The following is a 20,291-nucleotide window of genomic DNA, read 5'->3' on the forward strand; positions in this document are numbered from 1 at the left end:
CATTACTGCCACCAACTGGGCTGGAGTGTGGAACAGGAGATATTGGGGGGGGCTATATTCTTTTAGTTATTTCTGTCCCTTTTAAATACTTGAGAACAAGTATAAGGTTTTGTTTTCAAGTAGAGATTTTTTTTCCATCCTCTGTTGGTTCAGCAACGCGCTCCGCCATTTTGTTTTTCTCTACTCACAGTATATGAGCTGATATCCCAGTAGTAGAGTAGCCAATCAGAGCACACGGTTGCTCATATCCAGTGAGTGTAGATGGAATAAAGTATTTTAGCTCTGTGTTCCAAGTCAATGTTTCAAAATTCAGCCCAAAAATACTTTCTATTATAGTGTAGATTTATAGGTTTATCCAATTAATCTAATTATAACGTGTATGTGCCAAGAATAAAGCACGAAAAAAACCTTGCTTTTATAGGGACGTAATCAGCGACGGGATGATATGATTCAGCTTGATATGAAGTACAGTTACAAAAGTCTGTGGACACCCTGACCATCACACCCATAGGTGGAACGTTGGAAGCACATGATCGTATAGAACGTCTCTGTATGCTGTAACATGACACTTTCCCTTCACTGGAATGAAGAGACCCATGATTGTGCTGTTCCAGCATGATAGTGCTCCTGTGCACAAAGCAAGCTCCATGAAGATATGGTTTGTTAAGGTCGATGAAGGTCAAAGAACTCAAGTTTCCTGCACAGAGCTATGACCTCAACCCCCAACCCCAGTGAACACCCTTGGAACACCAGTTGTGCTCCAGGCCTCCTCATCTGACATCAGTGTCTGACCTCGTGAATGCTCTTGTGGCTGAATGGACACAAATCACAACAGCCACGCTCCAAACTCATTTGTCTAGTATCAGTGAGTCTGTGTCCCGGACAGCCTCAGATCCCTGTTCTCGGCTGCAGGAGTGGAACCCAATGTGTTCTTCTCCTGTTTCATGCTGAGATGCTTTTCTGCTCGCCATGGTTATACAGAGTGATTATATGAGTTACTATATCCTTCCTGGAAAAAACAGCTCGACCCAATCTGTCCATTTCCCTCTGACCCTCTCTTATCAACAAGCCGTTTGTTTCCACCCACAGAACTGTCGCTCGCTCACTCAGTGTTTTTTGTTTTCTGCACCATTCTGTGTAAACTCTAGAGACTGTTGTAAACTCAGTGCCTCTGACAGGATCCTCTGTCCATCAGAAATGTCCTGTCCGGAAATCACTCACCATACAATGAGGTTGTAAATGATTTCTGGAGAAAATATTTGTCACTTTTGAAGCAGAAGACTCTGTTCTGTTGTTGTTCAGTAAAAAAACAGGACTTGAAACAGATGTGAGACGCTTTTGATTTGCAGCGGAGCTTCACATGTGGTTGAAATGTAAAAGTCAGAAAGTGTCCTCTCCGGAAAACCATAAGGATCGTCACCACTTTAGCTGTTATTACAGTCACCGCCGTGCACAAACATCACTGCACAGGATGGGAAAATGTGTACTTCACACACATCACATCCATTTCAACAGTTTTTCACTTTGTGTCCCTCACTCTTGTGGACTATAAGGAAGGTGGTCAGTTTTAGAAACGCGCTATTTGCCGTCTTCTCACCACAGTGACCCACCCAGTATACGACCTGTAGCTCTGAGATCCTGTACAAATCATTTCCATCTCAAAAGGTCATTTTTGGAAGCAGAGAAACACAAAAATTTGAGGTTTCATTTTCGGACCAACTGATGAGATTTTTAAATTGATCCAAATAGGGTCAAGGTCACAGAATGGTCAAATGTCTGAAACCGGTCACTTTAATAGGAACTTGTTGGTTCTAAGATCCCTGTTCTTGGCTGCAGGAGTGGAACCCAATGTGTTCTTCTGCTGTTGCATGTTGAGATGCTTTTCTGCTCACCACGGTTGTAAAGAGTGATTATAAGCTTGACCCAATCTGTCCATTTCCCTCTGACCCTCTCTTATCAGCAAGGCGTTTGTTTCCACCCACAGAACTGTCGCTCACTCACTCAGTGTTTTTTGTTTTCTGCACCATTCTGTGTAAACTCTAGAGACTGTTGTGTGTGAAAACCCCAGGAGATCAGCAGCTTCTGAAATACTCAAACCAGTCCATCTGGATCAAACCAACACCCAGACCACAGTGAGAGAAAGAAAGTCACACTTCACTGTGAGATCACAGCTTCTCCCCATTCTGATGTTTGAACATTGTGAACACCTTTGGGATGAATTGGAACACCAAACGCACCCCAGACCTCCTCATCTGATCTCACTAATGCTCTTGTCACTGAATAAACACAGATCCCCAAAATCTAGTGGAAAGCCTTCCCAGAAGAGTGGAGGTTAATATAACAGTAAATCTGGAATGGGCTTTTCAACAAGGACATGTGGGTGTGATGGATGGGTGTCCAGAAACTTTTGACCATACAGTGTAGTTACAGCCACAACACGTTAGATCCTGTTATCACGTACAGCAGGTATAAACAAACAGTCATTCCCTCAACAACTTCTTTTTTCATCACCCCCCTCCCGACATTAATAAGACACAAAAAAATTTACCAAGAAGCGTAACGTCCTCCATCCTTTCTCAAGTCGGAAAACATGAAGTTACTGCTTTATGACTTACTGCTACAAAGCCCTGACACTGACGACTCCTTCCATTAATGTCGCACAGAAACTTCACCGTATCTCTGATCTTGCACTTTTCAATGTTAATTAAGGCATTTAAAAAAAAAAATGTACTTATTAGTTTTAGATCCTTGTGAATGCGCTGTTTTATGATAGAAATGATAGCGTGTTGTGACGAGTGCATTAATATAAACCTGTGATTTGTCTTGCAGCCAGAACTAATCTCAGAGCTCCTCTTATTAGGCATATCAGGGGAAAATTCAAATTCAATCCAAATTACTTGAAACTGCTCTCATTGAATTCAGAATTGAATGCAGAACAACATACTTTTGACAGAATTAAAATATGTTTATCTGCTCTTGAGATATTACAAATCAAAGGTTGAAAAAACGGCTTAATTTTTAGAAAACTGCTGTAATATTCTGTCTGAGGATCACATGGTCCAAAATGGGCCTCATTAACCATCCATCATCTGTAGCCGCTTTATCCTGTTCTACAGGGTCGCAGGCAAGCTGGATCCTATCCCAGCTGACTACGGGCGAAAGGCGGGGTTCACCCTGGACAAGTCGCCAGGTCATCACAGGGCTGACACATAGACACAGACAACCATTCACACTCACATTCACACCTACGCTCAATTTAGAGTCACCAGTTAACCTAACCTGCATGTCTTTGGACTGTGGGGGAAACCGGAGCACCCGGAGGAAACCCACGCGGACACGGGGAGAACATGCAAACTCCACACAGAAAGGCCCTCGCCGGCCACGGGGCTCGAACCCGGACCTTCTTGCTGTGAGGCGACAGCGCTAACCACTACACCACCGTGCGGCCCACATCATTAAACCAATGAGATCAAATGTTTTTCTTATTAACTTTTCAAATTATTTTATAAGATATTTACATGGAAATTAGCAGGCATATATATCAGCAGGGTGTATACTGAATACAATTTTTTAAAAATTAGTCAAAACCAATTATGCAAATTAGTATTTAATTAGCATAAAGGATGACTGCATCCCAGTCAGGAACATCATTCACACCTACCATTCTCTATCAAAATAAAAAAGGAATAAAATATTATTTCTAATCCCCTCTTTGTGCTCTGTAGGTCTTTGTATTTCTCAGTAGGGCCGACTAGTGTTTATATATGAACGAATATAAATGATTATTTCGATTAATATTCACAGGTTTCAAGGCGAACCTCGAAAAAACTGTCTGATCCACATCCGATAAACAATTTACATTAACTCAACTGAAATCGACACTCGCGTTTCTGACTTCTGATTTTTTTAAATCTCATTCCGACCACTAAGATCTCAATATTTTTCATCCAAACAATTCCAGTTAGATTCTAAAATAGTTTTTTATTTACAGGAATCAGTTTGATTTGAAAAAATAAGTAGGTAAAGCTCTGAACACTCACTTCAGAGTCTCCCGTGAATCAGAACATCAAAACTAGCAGAGGGAAAATGTTGCTGAGTCCTTCATCAGAAACAGTGAGAGTGAGAGAACATCCCTATAAAAGTGATCTGACTGATATTGATGAGTAATCCAGTGGGAAACCGATCAGGAGAGAGAGAGAGAGAGAGAGAGAGCCTGACCGCTTTCCCGTGACTCAAAAAGAAAAGCACCGGCAGTTTCCCGACGTCCCGCGAGCAGAGTTTTTACTCTGTTGTACCGACTTCAACCTGCCGTTACTCCCAAAGTACTGAACAGATCTTAACCAGATACATTTCTGTGGAAAGCAGAGATTATAAACTTTTTAATGAGAATATTCATGATAGAAAATATTCAAGAGTTAAGCAACAACGGATCTGGAAACTTAGATGAGTGTCTGGATGGAGAATTTTCACACCACGGCCAGCGAGAGTCTGAGACGCCTCATTTATTATTTTTTTTAAATAGTAATAATAATTAACAATGTCTGATGAATCAGATTTGAGACTTCAGCAGCACATGAAGTGATATATAAGGCATTTATTCTGTATAGATAAATTCTGGGGTTTGTAAATGATTCCTGCTGTACTGTTTTATACAGTACTTTCAAAGTAGAGTTTAAAATAGTTGTTTTTGGTTCGTTTTGAAGAGACTGTCTTGGAATTGTGTAGTTTTTGGATCTGAAGGCTATTCATTTTAAAGAAAAGCATTATTATATATATGTATATATATTATATATATATATTATATATTATATATATATATGTATATATATTCATATTATAAATATGAAATGTTATCAGGACATTTTTTACCTTTCTTTTGATTCATAAATGGGTTTAAGGAAGGAAAAGTGTATTTGGGGAGATAAATTCCAAAATTATCACTTAAAACATCCATCTAAATTGTGATGAAAAACTAACTGTAATTTAATTAAATTAATCTCGAACTAGAAGTGTAATTAATCTGTTTGTTTTGTTTTTTCATTCATTCATTCATTCATTTGAAAATGACCTCCTCCTGGGATTCTCAGTCTGTGGTTCCGAACATGATAAAAATTTCCATGATGTTTTAATATTTCACATTCACTTGCCTTCTTTGTCTAAAACACTTTTAGTTTTGAGATGTGCTCTTTCTTGTCACTTAAAATGTTTCGAAGTAGATTTGCTGATCAGATTTTCGGAAAGGGGCGTCACGGTGGTGTAGTGGTTAGCGCTGTCGCCTCACAGCAAGAAGGTCCTGGGTTCGAGCCCCGTGGCCGGCGAGGGCCTTTCTGTGCGGAGTTTGCATGTTCTCCCCGTGTCCGCGTGGGTTTCCTCTGGGTGCTCCGGTTTCCCCCACAGTCCAAAGACATGCAGGTTAGGTTAACTGGTGACTCTAAATTGAGCGTAGGTGTGAATGTGAGTGTGAATGGTTGTCTGTGTCTATGTGTCAGCCCTGTGATGACCTGGCGACTTGTCCAGGGTGAACCCCGCCTTTCGCCCGTAGTCAGCTGGGATAGGCTCCAGCTCGCCTGCGACCCTGTAGAACAGGATAAAGCGGCTACAGATGATGAGATGAGATTTTCGGAAAGTATGAGATCCCCACTTGGTGGATTCAAACCAGGAATCTTGGAGTTGTTGGGCAGCTACACACCTGGAGGATTTGGGGTTCTGAATATCTCCAGAAGATGAGCAAAAATGAAGAGAATAAATGAAGTAGTAACCATGTACTGTAGTAAATTATATTTTGAGCTCAGACATACAGGGACATTTGTGTAGTTTAATTTATTTATTTATTTATTTATTTATTAAATTTCAGAAAAACACAGGCTTTAAAATTATAGCATTTCTACTCATTTCTATTCTTAGGTTTGTGCAGGTGGACTTCTCTCTTTAATTCAACCCACAGGTTTTCACTCGAGGAGATTAAGATGGCTGTTGCAAAACATTGACATTGGAAGTATTTTTTTTCTCACCGTCATATTAAAAACTACTGTACACACACAGCTCTGTGCAAAAGTCTGAGGCACGTGTAAAGAAATGCTGGAGACCAAAAATGGTTTAAAAATAATGAAAAATGTTTCAACATAAAAAAAAAATGCTATAAACAGTAATCAGTGAGCCATAATAACTGAAACAGAGTCAGTATTTGGTGTGAGACGACCCTTTGCTTTAAAAAAAAAAATCCGTCTCAGGTCCAGTGAGGTCAGTTTTATGTGGAAATGATCTGTAGGTTTTCCTGAGCATCTTACAGAACCAGCCACAGTTCTTCTGCACACTTTGACTGTCACACTCACTTCTTCATTTTACACCAAAACCCAGCAGCCTTCATTATGTTTTCTTTTTTCATCTGAAAAGTGCTCTCTGATGGAATATGCTGCTCAGATGCAAACTTTTTTTTTCTGTAACATTTAATTTTGTGCTGGAAAACAAATGTTTGGACTCTAAAATGTTTTTGTACTGACTCGATAATGCAGAAATCATAAAATAGAAATCTATAACAAAGTTTGGATAAAAAATAGGGTGCACAGTACTGTAAATATACACATACATACATACATATACCGTACATACTTGCCAAACCCCAGGGAATGAAAAGCATTAGATCAGATTGCGTAAAGCAGTTGTGCCCTTATATGGAGGTCTGGGGGCGAGGCCCTCCTCCCACCCTGGGAAAATTTTGGAAAAAAAAAAGATATAAAATGGTGCATTCTCCTGCAGTCTGAGTGCCATATTTGAAGAAAATTGTTTGAGAAATCGGACAGACGTGCTTCACAAAATGTTGCTTCTCACCTCGCCTCACCGCTTTGATGCTGATGATCTGATGACCAAGTCGTCTTGAACTTGTCATAGCGAATCTTTTTTTTTTCATCGTTCATGATCATCAGATTGCGTTTGGTTTTTACAGATACTGACGTGATTTATTGTAGTGTGTGACCTCATTGCTGATTGGCTAGAACCATAACAAGAACCAATGGAATGGTGCGAAAGAGCAATACAATTTAGATTCAACATTGTTATTGTGCCGTTCCATTGGCTCTCAGCTTCAGTTAATATGACTAATCGAGGCTGTAGATTTGTATTCCTTGTGCTGAAAATAGCTGAAATGAGGTCAGAAGAACAAATCCAACAGTGTCCACTGATTTTTAGAACTAAAAATGGTAGGCAGTATTGAGTTGGCAAGTATATAGATATTCTTTAACTTTGTGGTAGAGACAACTGGAGTTTGCGCTGAAATATCCTGATAACTTGGCAGAACGTTTGCTCATTTATATCAAAAGTGCCCATCGTACTGAAGGACACTGTATATTACACCATATACGCAATGCTGAATATACTTTAATGCACACAGAAAGGTTATGTTTGTGACTTTTGAGTCTCGCCTTTGGCTCCTCATGTGGCTCAGAATTGCAAACTAATGGTCCGATTTTATCTTATGAAACATAATAATAAAAAATATGGATGTGGTTCATATGCAGATGAAAGGAAACTCTCATTCTGTCGATATAGAAGTTACTGATCTTGTCACTGTTTATTTTTTCTTCAGGGGGGTAACAACTCCAAAGTTCCCACGGATATTTTTGACATGGTTCCCTTCTCTCCAGTGGCACCTCTGGTTCCACTTCCAGCCAGTAATTCTTCACCTCCTCCACCTCCAGCAAGACCAACAGAGATCAGTCAGTTTCTTCTACAGACATCATTTTCACTGAGACCTTTTCCACCACCCTGTATTTGTTGAATTCATTTATCTTTCCATGGTGTGTTATTGAACTCCGCAGCTCTTTCACATGGCTGACGTGTTCTCCTAAAAGTGTAACAGGACAAAGCTGGTCACGAGGATCAGCTGACCTCTCACACTCTGGATATCCAAATGATCTTGATCTAATAAGAGAAAGTTTATTCCTCATGCTGAAATATCATTAGGATTTTCTGAAGACTGGAACGCTGACTGTGCAGTTTTGAATGAGTTCAAATTAAATTTGCAGTGTATGATGAAATCCAGTGTAATTATTATCCGGACTACTAAAGACATTTTCTCCACATCCGTCTCATTTTAATCATGAAATGATTAAAGGGATTGAGTGACTATTAAAGCATCCATCAAGATCCCAGTGTCAGATCAAATCAAATTCATTTGTCACATACACAATCGTACAGAGTACGGCATGCAGTGAAACGCTTATTGCAATGCTCCGGAAGTAGTGAAGATAGTTTGGGGGGGGGGGGGGGGGGGGGATAGGAAAAGTGGTAAAAAAAAAGAAAGAAAAGGAGTGAAACAGAGTGTAATATATACAGTGGTGCTTGAAAGTTTGTGAACCCTTTAGAATTTTCGATATTTCTGCATAAATATGACCTAAAACATCATCAGATTTTCACACAAGTCCTAAAAGTAGATAAAGAGAACCCAGTTAAACAAATGAGACAAAAATATTATACTTGGTCATTTATTTATTGAGGAAAATGATCCAATATTACATATCTGTGAGTGGCAAAAGTATGTGAACCTTTGCTTTCAGTATCTGGTGTGACCCCCTTGTGCAGCAATAACTGCAACTAAACGTTTGCGGTAACTGTTGATCAGTCCTGCACACCGGCTTGGAGGAATTTTAGCCCGTTCCTCCATACAGAACAGCTTCAACTCTGGGATGTTGGTGGGTTTCCTCACATGAACTGCTCGCTTCAGGTCCTTCCACAACATTTCCATTGGATTAAGGTCAGGACTTTGACTTGGCCATTCCAAAACATTCACTTTATTCTTCTCTAAACATTCTTTGGTAGAACGACTTGTGTGCTGAGGGTCGTTGTCTTGCTGCATGACCCACCTTCTCTTGAGATTCAGTTCATGGACAGATGTCCTGACATTTTCCTTTAGAATTTACTGGGATGATTCAAAATTCATTGTTCCATCAATGATGGCAAGCCGTCCTGGTCCAGATGCAGCAAAACAGGCCCAAACCATGATACTACCACCACCATGTTTCACAGATGGGATAAGGTTCTTATGCTGGAATGCAGTGTTTTCCTTTCTCCAAACATAACGCTTCTCATTTAAACCAAAAAGTTCTATTTTGGTCTCATCCGTCCACAAAACATTTTTCCAATAGCCTTCTGGCTTGTCCATGTGATCTTTAAAAACTGCAGATGAGCAGCAATGTTCTTTTTGGAGAGCAGTGGCTTTCTCCTTGCAACCCTGCCATGCACACCATTGTTGTTCAGTGTTCTCCTGATGGTGGACTCATGAACATTAACATTAGCCAATGTGAGAGAGGCCTTCAGTTGCTTAGAAGTTACCCTGGGGTCCTTTGTGACCTCGCCGACTATTACACACCTTGCTCTTGGAGTGATCTTTGTTGGTCGACCACTCCTGGGGAGGGTAACAATGGTCTTAAATTTCCTCTACTTGTACACAATCTGTCTGACTGTGGATTGGTGGAGTACAAACTCTTTAGAGATGGTTTTGTAACCTTTTCCAGCCTGATGAGCATCAACAACGCTTTTTCTGAGGTCCCCAGAAATCTCCTTTGTTCGTGCCATGATACACTTCCACAAACATGTGTTGTGAAGATCAGACTTTGATGGATCCCTGTTCTTTAAATAAAACAGGGTGCCCACTCACACCTGATTGTCATCCCATTGATTGAAAACACCTGACTCTAATTTCACCTTCAAATTAACTGCTAATCCTAGAGGTTCACATACTTTTGCCACTCACAGATCTGTAATATTGGACCATTTTCCTCAATAAATAAATGACCAAGTATAATATTTTTGTCTCATTTGTTTAACTGGGTTCTCTTTATCTACTTTTAGGACTTGTGTGAAAATCTGATGATGTTTTAGATCATATTTATGCAGAAATATAAAAAATTCTAAAGGGTTCACAAACTTTCAAGCACCACTGTAGATTTGAAAATAAAAATGTGAGGGAGTGCTCTGCAGAATATACACAATATCCAGAATATGTATAAATATATATTACACAAAGAAGAAAAATATGAAAATATATATTGCAGTGTAACAAAGTTGCACGAAGAGGTCCATCAGCAATAGAACTGTACTGTTGGAAATGTACTGGATATATTGCACTTGGGTGTAAGAGAGAGATGGGGGAATGAGGGTGGAGACGAGACCTAGTTGTTGTCCGTTATTGTTTGTTATTATCCTCAGTTAGAGCCGTATTTCCATCAGCTGGAGCTCTATCAGTATTCCTGCAAATGGTTGGGAAGGTTATTTTCTCCAATGTGGCCCATTATACATTACTGATTAAAACTTCAGTCAGCAGTTTAAAGGATTAAATCATCTCACTAATGTATTATAATCCTAGCACACTCCTGATTGCATTAGTTTTTCATCCTTTTCTGATTGAACGTTTGATGGTGAAGCATGCATTAGTGTTTGCTCTATGTTTAGTTTCTCTTTAGTTAAAACATTCTTGTTTTCAGATTTTTAAAGCAAATGTACAACCCCAATTCCAAAAAAGCTGGGACACTGTGTAAAATGAAAAAAATAAAAGCAGAATGCAATGATTTGCAAACTGCGTAAACCCATATATTTTTCACAATAAAACATAGACGACATATCAAATGTTTAAACTGAGAAAATGTACCATTTTAAGAAAAAAAATAAGGTCATTTTGAATTTGATGGCCGCAACAGGTCTCAAAAAAGTTGGAACAGGGCCATGCTTACCACTATGTAGCATTGCCTCTTCTTTTAACAACAGTCTGTAAACGTCTGGGAACTGAGGAGACCAGCTGCTGGAGTTTTGGGAGAGGAATGTTGTCCCTGATCTAGGATTCTAGCTGCTCAACAGTCCTGGGTCTTTCTTATCGTATTTTTTGTTTCATGGTGCACCAAATGTTTTCAATTAGTGAAAGGTCTGGACTGCAGGCAGGCCAGTTTAGCACCTGTACTCTTCTATGAAGCCATGCTGCTGTAATGGATGCAGTACCATATGTGGTTTGGCATTGTCTTGCTGAAATATGCAAGGCCTTCCCAGAAAAAGACATCATCTGGATGGCAGCATGTTGCTCTAAAACCTGCATATACGCCTTTCATCGTTGATGGTGCCTTTCCAGATGTGCAAGCTGCCCATGTCATGTGCACTAATGCCCCCCTCATACCATCAGAGATGCAGGCTTTTGAACTGAGCGCTGATGACAAGGCGGACGGTCCCGCTCCTCTTTAGTCCAGAGGATGCGGTGTCCATAGTTTCCAAAAATAATTTAAAATTTCAATTCATCTGACCACAGAACAGTTTTCCACTTTGCCCATTTTAAATGAGCTTTGGTCCAGGGAAGATGGCGGCGTTTCTGGATCATGTTCACATATGGCTTCTTCTTTGCATGATAGAGCTAGAACCTGCATTTGTGGACGGCACGGTCAACTGTGTTCACAGACAATGATTTCTGAAAGTGTTCCTGAGCCCATGCAGTGATTTCCATTACAGAATTATGGCTGCTTTTAATGCAGTGCCGCCTGAGGGCCCGAAGATTACGGGCATCCAGTATGGATTTTCAGCCTTGTTCCTTGCACACAGATATTTCTCCAGATTCTCAGAATCTTTTTATTATATTATATACTGTAGCTGATGAGATATTCAAAGTCTTTGCAATTTTATGTTAAGGAACATTATTCTGAAATTTGTTCCACAATTTGTAGATGCAGTTTTTCACAGATTGGTGAACCTCTGCCCATTTTTACTTCTGAGAGACTCCGTCTCTCTGGGATGCTCATTTTATACCCAATCATGTTACTGACCTGTTGCCAGTTAACCTAAATAGTTGCAAAATGTTCCTCCACCTGTTTCTTTTTAGTACCACTTACTTTTCCAGCCTTTTGTTGCCCCGTCCCAACTTTTTTGTGACATGTTGCTGCCATCAAATTCAAAATTAGATAATATTTTTCATGAAATAGTAAAACATCTCAGTTTAAACATTTGATGTGTTGTCTATGTTCTATTGTGAAAAAATAACGGTTCATGCAGTTTGCAAATCATTGCATTCTGTTTTGATTTATATTTTACACTGCGTCCCAACATTTTTGGAATTGGGGTTGTAGCGCATCTGCTGAGTATAAAGACATGTTCATAGTTAGTGAAGGTTTCTTCAGTGAGAATTCCACCCTGAAACACGTTAAAGCACATTATGAATGTTTAGATTGGAATATTTGTGAAGTGTTTAGTGTGTCTGGTGCAAATTTGTTGGTTGTTTGGACCTAAAAATAAAAGTGCAAGAGCTTCCTTTCTCACTCACCATTTGTAACATCGAACATCATATTAATGAGAGTTCCAGTGTCGAAGTAGAGGAGATGTTGGTTCAAACATCTCCATTAAACTTAAGAAGAAAACGTCTATTGCGTTTAATTACAAGCCATGAAATTTGAAGAAACAAATGATATATATTTAGAAAAAATAAAATAAAACAAAGGCAGTTCAGAATTTAGAAAAATGGCCCTTTACGTCAAGCTAGACAGCCCAATCCTGGGCATCTTTGGTCCGTTGGTGCTCATCATCAATCATCATCATGGCTTTATTTATCATCAATGCACAATGAGTCAAAGACTCGTAACAAATAGATTCAAACTCATGAAAGATCTAAATAAAAAATATTTAAAAAAAACAAGCATTAAACTACTTTAATAGATAAATATCAAATATATATCATTATATCAAGGAGGTCTTATATCAGACATAATATTAAATTCAAAAAATAAAATGTCGTTAAGTCAAAAATATAACTAGATGCAATTTAACTCTACTGATCACAAATATTACATTTGTACAGTGTGCTACTGGTGAGATGTGTTTTCTTTATAGCGCTTTTAAGCTTGATTAGAGAATCAAGATATCTCTGTTCTGTAGGGAGATCATTCCACACGTGCCACCAGATCGGTAAATGATCCGTGAATCCATTTACTGTTCGATGTTGGTTGTATTTGTTGTTGGCTTTGTTGTATTTGGAAGAGTTCCTTTATGTAGTTCAGATCACAGGTCGAGACCGAGACTTGATAAACCAAGGACAAGGAATGCCATGACCATCGTTGTTAAGTGTCTGTAGATTGACCCTGTCTAAAGGAGCTTGAAACGAACAGTCATAAGGCAGTTTGAAAATAGATCTAAGACCAAAACGACTGGCTTTCTCAAGTTTATCACGGAGAGCATTAGTAATCCCCAGGAGTAATGGACTACAGTATTCAAAATGCCTTACGGTATATAGCTTCACAGCGGTGTTGATGGAGATCGCATTTTTTATTAGTTTGATGGCTGAAAGTTTAGTGTTTACTTTGTGTGTTCTTAATATGAAAATTCATAGACAAGGTACTGTCAATAATAACGCCAAGTCATTCCAAACTGTCTTTCTGCTCAGGAGCCTTGTTCTTGAGAGTGAAAGTAGGGATGGTATCACTGTTACCAATGGTGATAGCCTTTCTGTTTGATAGATAGATAGATAGATAGATAGATAGATAGATAGATAGATAGATAGATAGATAGATAGATAGATAGATAGATAGATAGATAGATTGATTGATTGATTGATTGATTGATTCGATCGATCGAGCCAGTCAGTCAGTCAGTCAGTCAGTCACTGATTGAAACGAGATCTTGGTTGACTGTGATTTCCAAAAGATCGAGCGATGAATCACTGGAGTAAAGAGTAGTATCGTCAGCATGGATGAATTCTCGCAAAAAAAGTTAATGCCATTAAGAAAGATAGTGATCTCACTGTATAAATCATGACTGTCTTCTCAAACATTAAATATGGTCTCTACAAATGTTTTTATATTTGTGTTCGTAACCCTGGTATTAATTTGTCTAGCCTGTATCCACCCTGCCAGTGTTGTTGATGGCATTCTGTCCATGTTGTGTCCGTCAGGAAGGGATCTGTTTGGTGCTGAGCCCTTCGACCCTTTCATCTGCGGCGGCGCTGACTTTCCCCCAGACGTTCAGTCGCGGCTGGATGAGATGCAGGTGACCGCATGCCTTTGAATTATGGACAAATAATTGTACAAATAAATGAGTTCAGCAACTGGACTGCTGCACATCGGCAGCTGCTGGAACAGACAGTATGCACTGGCACAGAGCACAGACTCCCATCGGTCATTATCATTCATATCAGTCAGAGGAAAATCTCTCCCAGCGTCTCTCCGTAACTGAGTCATGGAACATTACGAGGACGTGACTTTTGCACTCACTGTAATTAGTCTGAGCGTGTTTTCCCAGCTGTGTACATCCTGCTGTGACCTTGCTGTGAATATAGCCCTCATCTCAACCTGAACACCATTTGTACCGAACAAAACTCCGTTGTCTTTGTTTTTAAAGAAGATACAGTACTGGTTAAAAGTTTGTACACCCCTACTCATTCAGAGGTTTTTCTGTATTTTGTATTTTCTCTGTTGTAGAACAAAACTGAAGACAAAAGGTGATTATTGGACGAATTTCTTACCTTCTTAATGCGTTTGAGATCAAACAGTAAATAGACTGATTCAACACCACAACTGCAGTAATCCATACAGTATTATACCAAGAACCGCTCAACTAAGTGAAGAGAAACGACATCCATCATTACTTTAAGACATGAAGAGACTTTTAATTCATAAAAATAAAGAAAAAAATATTGAATTAGAAGATGTGGAAAACTTTTGACTGGTACTGTATGTGTTTAATCCCTTTAAGTATCATATTAATGCCCAGTTCATCAATCTGAAAGCATATTATTCAGTAACTAAAAGAGGTGTAGACTGACCTTTTTACAATAGGGTGGCTAGGTCAGAACCAACAGCTTTACTGGGGTGGCAAAATGCTAATCTAAATCCATATAAAATGACCTAATGTGGCTCTCACTATCTGCATATGGCCTAAGTAGGATCCCCATTGGACCCAAAAGGGGGAAAAAAAAAGTCATAGCTCGTATAATATTCAGCTCTATTTTATGACATATGCTAGTGTTTTACCAATACAGCATCAACAGCTAAAAACAGGGCCATCGCTAGTGGGGTGAAATGTGGTGGCAGTTATGGGATCCCACAAAATTTCAGTTGCCCATAAGCCCCTTGCTGTGATGAAATTGTTGTATGCAATTGTAATAAGCTGAATCATACTAATTGTGAATCAGAAATTAAGCAAAATGACAAACTCATGGGGCGGCACGGTGGTATAGTGGTTAGCGCTGTCGCCTCACAGCAAGAAGGTCCAGGTTCGAGCCCCGTGGCCGGCGAGGGCCTTTCTGTGTGGAGTTTGCATGTTCTCCCCGTGTCCGCGTGGGTTTCCTCCGGGTGCTCCGGTTTCCCCCACAGTCCAAAGACATGCAGGTTAGGTTAACTGGTGACTCTAAATTGAGCGTAGGTGTGAATGTGAGTGTGAATGGTTGTCTGTGTCTATGTGTCAGCCCTGTGATGACCTGGCGACTTGTCCAGGGTGAACCCCGCCTTTCACCCGTAGTCAGCTGGGATAGGATCCAGTTCGCCCGCGACCCTGTAGAACAGGATAAAGCGGCTACAGATAATGAGACGAGATGAGATGAGATGATGCTCACCTCTGGAAAAAGAAGAAATGAACTTTCAGATTTCTCAGAAATATTGTAGTGGGTGTTCTGTTATCATTAAACAGTGAGATATACCAAATCAGACAGATTTCATGATATGAAATTGAAAACCACATTGATAACTAGAAGGGAACTTGGTAGAGTGTATACCTGTGCCAAGACACACATCTGGATTTGCATCAAAATCTCAGTAGTTGTTCTGTGGCCCACGGCCCACCTTTCCTCCGACTTTCATCAAAATATTTTCACTACTTTTTGAAGTACTTTTTGGGAAGAGGCAAAAAAGAAAAAATCCTGGATCTGCATACAGATCCAGATTTGCATCAAAATCTAGTCTGTTGTCCCTTGGCCCATGACTCACCTTTCTACCAAATTTCATTCAAATCTGTTCACTACTTTTTGAGTTACCTTGGGAACAGACAACCAAACAAACAAACAAACAAAAACAAATGGAGGCGAAAACATAACCTCATCCAACAAAGCTGCGAGAGGTAACAGCAACCTTATTAATAATAATCGGATGGCCATGTTTCAGACAAGAGTTTAGAGTTTATTTTATTTTTAAAAGGGACAGTGTACAAATTATCCTTGTGGTAAGGACAGATGTCTGTCCCAGGTTATAGCAGTACATGCTAATTTCCGCCTGTAGTCCCTTGGCAGGTGGATGTAATAAAAAAGATAAATAAAATGTACAGGAAATGTCACCAAATCTGTCATTAGAGCAATTTGTAGTGATTTAGACCAGTAGAATAGAAGTGGATAGCCTCATAAAGCATACATAGCAGAGTCATTTTTCACAATCACACACGCACGCACTCATACACACACCATAAGTTAAACGAAGTGTGCAAAGGAATGTCCAAGCCAGTGCAAATATGCATTATCCCATTCCACTACCCCCTCTTTACATAGAGTATAAGGCCCTGTCCACACGGCAACGGATTCAGGTGAATCTGATTAAAATTGTTTATCGTTTCGGCCTGGCGTCCACACGGCACCGGCGTTTTGGGTGCCCCAAAACGAAATCTTTTGAGAACGGGTTCCAGAGTGGAAAAATCTGGCAACGGCGCCGTTGCGAAGTCGTCTGGATGAGTAGAACGGATTTGTTTACGATGACATCACAACCACGTGGCTGTCAGTGCTTCACGCCGGGTAGAAGTGTAATGAACTCGATGCGAGTTGTCAACAAATCCTATAACTTGGTTCATGAAACGCGCTTACAAAATATTTTCAATGTGAATATTTATTGTATAATGGTGCAAAGAGAGAGAGAGAGAGAGAGTGAGAGAATAGCCCTTAGGGCAGAGTCTTTAGTCCAAACACTGCGTAAGCAGTACCAAACCGCACACCGCCCGTGCGCTTTCCAAAACAAAAACAATCCTGCCAGCAAACATAGGAAAAAAAAAGGCACGATCTCACCTCTTCAGATGTTGGTTTAAGTCCGACAATACATTCCTCAAAAAGGGCGTAGAAGAACAAAGTAATCCATCAACGTGTAGCATTCAATTTATTCCGGACCATTAAAGAATTCTGGAGGATCTCAGAATGTTGGCGTACCGGCTTCCATCTACCCCCATTCATTCCCCTCTCTCTCCATCTACCCCCATTCATTCCTCCCTCTCTCTCCATCTACCCCTATTCATTCCCCTCTCTCTCCATCTACCCCCATTCATTCCCCTCTCTCTCCATCTACCCCCATTCATTCCTCCCTCTCTCTCCATCTACCCCCATTCATTCCCCTCTCTCTCCATCTACCCCCATTCATTCCCCTCTCTCTCCATCTACCCCCATTCATTCCCCTCTCTCTCCATCTACCCCTATTCATTCCCCTCTCTCTCCATCTACCCCTATTCATTCCCCTCTCTCTCCATCTACCCCCATTCATTCCTCCCTCTCTCTCCATCTACCCCCATTCATTCCTCTCTCTCCATCTACCCCTATTCATTCCCCTCTCTCTCCATCTACCCCCATTCATTCCCCTCTCTCTCCATCTACCCCCATTCATTCCCCTCTCTCTCCATCTACCCCATTCATTCCTCTCTCTCTCCATCTACCCCCATTCATTCCCCTCTCTCTCCATCTACCCCCATTCATTCCCCTCTCTCTCCATCTACCCCCATTCATTCCTCTCTCTCTCCATCTACCCCCATTCATTCCCCTCTCTCTCCATCTACCCCCATTCATTCCCCTCTCTCTCCATCTACCCCCATTCATTCCTCTCTCTCTCCATCTACCCCCATTCATTCCCCTCTCTCTCCATCTACCCCCATTCATTCCCCTCTCTCTCCATCTACCCCCATTCATTCCTCCCTCTCTCTCCATCTACCCCCATTCATTCCCCTCTCTCTCCATCTACCCCCATTCATTCCCCTCTCTCTCCATCTACCCCCATTCATTCCCCTCTCTCTCCATCTACCCCTATTCATTCCCCTCTCTCTCCATCTACCCCTATTCATTCCCCTCTCTCTCCATCTACCCCCATTCATTCCTCCCTCTCTCTCCATCTACCCCATTCATTCCCCTCTCTCTCCATCTACCCCCATTCATTCCTCTCTCTCCATCTACCCCTATTCATTCCCCTCTCTCTCCATCTACCCCTATTCATTCCTCTCTCTCCATCTACCCCTATTCATTCCCCTCTCTCTCCATCTACCCCCATTCATTCCCCTCTCTCTCCATCTACCCCCATTCATTCCCCTCTCTCTCCATCTACCCCTATTCATTCCCCTCTCTCTCCATCTACCCCTATTCATTCCCCTCTCTCTCCATCTACCCCCATTCATTCCTCCCTCTCTCTCCATCTACCCCCATTCATTCCTCTCTCTCCATCTACCCCTATTCATTCCCCTCTCTCTCCATCTACCCCCATTCATTCCCCTCTCTCTCCATCTACCCCCATTCATTCCCCTCTCTCTCCATCTACCCCCATTCATTCCTCTCTCTCTCCATCTACCCCCATTCATTCCCCTCTCTCTCCATCTACCCCATTCATTCCCCTCTCTCTCCATCTACCCCCATTCATTCCTCTCTCTCTCCATCTACCCCCATTCATTCCCCTCTCTCTCCATCTACCCCCATTCATTCCCCTCTCTCTCCATCTACCCCCATTCATTCCTCTCTCTCTCCATCTACCCCCATTCATTCCCCTCTCTCTCCATCTACCCCCATTCATTCCCCTCTCTCTCCATCTACCCCCATTCATTCCTCCCTCTCTCTCCATCTACCCCCATTCATTCCCCTCTCTCTCCATCTACCCCCATTCATTCCCCTCTCTCTCCATCTACCCCTATTCATTCCCCTCTCTCTCCATCTACCCCCATTCATTCCTCCCTCTCTCTCCATCTACCCCCATTCATTCCTCTCTCTCCATCTACCCCTATTCATTCCCCTCTCTCTCCATCTACCCCCATTCATTCCCCTCTCTCTCCATCTACCCCCATTCATTCCCCTCTCTCTCCATCTACCCCCATTCATTCCTCTCTCTCTCCATCTACCCCCATTCATTCCCCTCTCTCTCCATCTACCCCCATTCATTCCCCTCTCTCTCCATCTACCCCCATTCATTCCTCTCTCTCTCCATCTACCCCCATTCATTCCCCTCTCTCTCCATCTACCCCCATTCATTCCCCTCTCTCTCCATCTACCCCCATTCATTCCTCTCTCTCTCCATCTACCCCCATTCATTCCCCTCTCTCTCCATCTACCCCCATTCATTCCCCTCTCTCTCCATCTACCCCCATTCATTCCTCCCTCTCTCTCCATCTACCCCCATTCATTCCCCTCTCTCTCCATCTACCCCCATTCATTCCCCTCTCTCTCCATCTACCCCCATTCATTCCCCTCTCTCTCCATCTACCCCTATTCATTCCCCTCTCTCTCCATCTACCCCTATTCATTCCCCTCTCTCTCCATCTACCCCCATTCATTCCTCCCTCTCTCTCCATCTACCCCCATTCATTCCCCTCTCTCTCCATCTACCCCCATTCATTCCTCTCTCTCCATCTACCCCTATTCATTCCCCTCTCTCTCCATCTACCCCCATTCATTCCCCTCTCTCTCCATCTACCCCTATTCATTCCCCTCTCTCTCCATCTACCCCTATTCATTCCCCTCTCTCTCCATCTACCCCCATTCATTCCTCCCTCTCTCTCCATCTACCCCCATTCATTCCTCTCTCTCCATCTACCCCTATTCATTCCCCTCTCTCTCCATCTACCCCCATTCATTCCCCTCTCTCTCCATCTACCCCCATTCATTCCCCTCTCTCTCCATCTACCCCCATTCATTCCTCTCTCTCTCCATCTACCCCCATTCATTCCCCTCTCTCTCCATCTACCCCCATTCATTCCCCTCTCTCTCCATCTACCCCCATTCATTCCTCTCTCTCTCCATCTACCCCCATTCATTCCCCTCTCTCTCCATCTACCCCCATTCATTCCCCTCTCTCTCCATCTACCCCCATTCATTCCTCTCTCTCTCCATCTACCCCCATTCATTCCCCTCTCTCTCCATCTACCCCCATTCATTCCCCTCTCTCTCCATCTACCCCCATTCATTCCTCCCTCTCTCTCCATCTACCCCCATTCATTCCCCTCTCTCTCCATCTACCCCCATTCATTCCCCTCTCTCTCCATCTACCCCCATTTATTCCCCTCTCTCTCCATCTACCCCTATTCATTCCCCTCTCTCTCCATCTACCCCTATTCATTCCCCT

At 41.7% G+C, this 20,291-nt stretch overlaps 1 protein-coding gene across 4 annotated transcripts in view; it reads left to right on the top strand.

Moving 5' to 3' along the window:
• Nucleotides 1–20,291, top strand: part of gulp1a (GULP PTB domain containing engulfment adaptor 1a) — a 392,227-nt gene that overhangs the window by 361,978 nt on the left and 9,958 nt on the right. For 2 of the 4 annotated variants that reach the window (XM_060928939.1, XM_060928938.1), the window contains 2 exons: nt 7,583–7,712; nt 13,910–14,004. In XM_060928939.1, coding sequence (XP_060784922.1) covers nt 7,583–7,712; nt 13,910–14,004 — 225 coding nt within the window. Of the gene's footprint in view, nt 1–5,904; nt 6,309–7,582; nt 7,713–13,909; nt 14,005–20,291 lie in introns of those variants that run through there. The other 2 variants (XM_060928940.1, XM_060928941.1) reach the window with 2 other exon arrangements.

The sequence above is a fragment of the Neoarius graeffei genome, chromosome 9, assembly GCF_027579695.1.
Source record: "Neoarius graeffei isolate fNeoGra1 chromosome 9, fNeoGra1.pri, whole genome shotgun sequence".
Classification (NCBI taxonomy): Eukaryota; Metazoa; Chordata; class Actinopteri; order Siluriformes; family Ariidae; genus Neoarius; species Neoarius graeffei.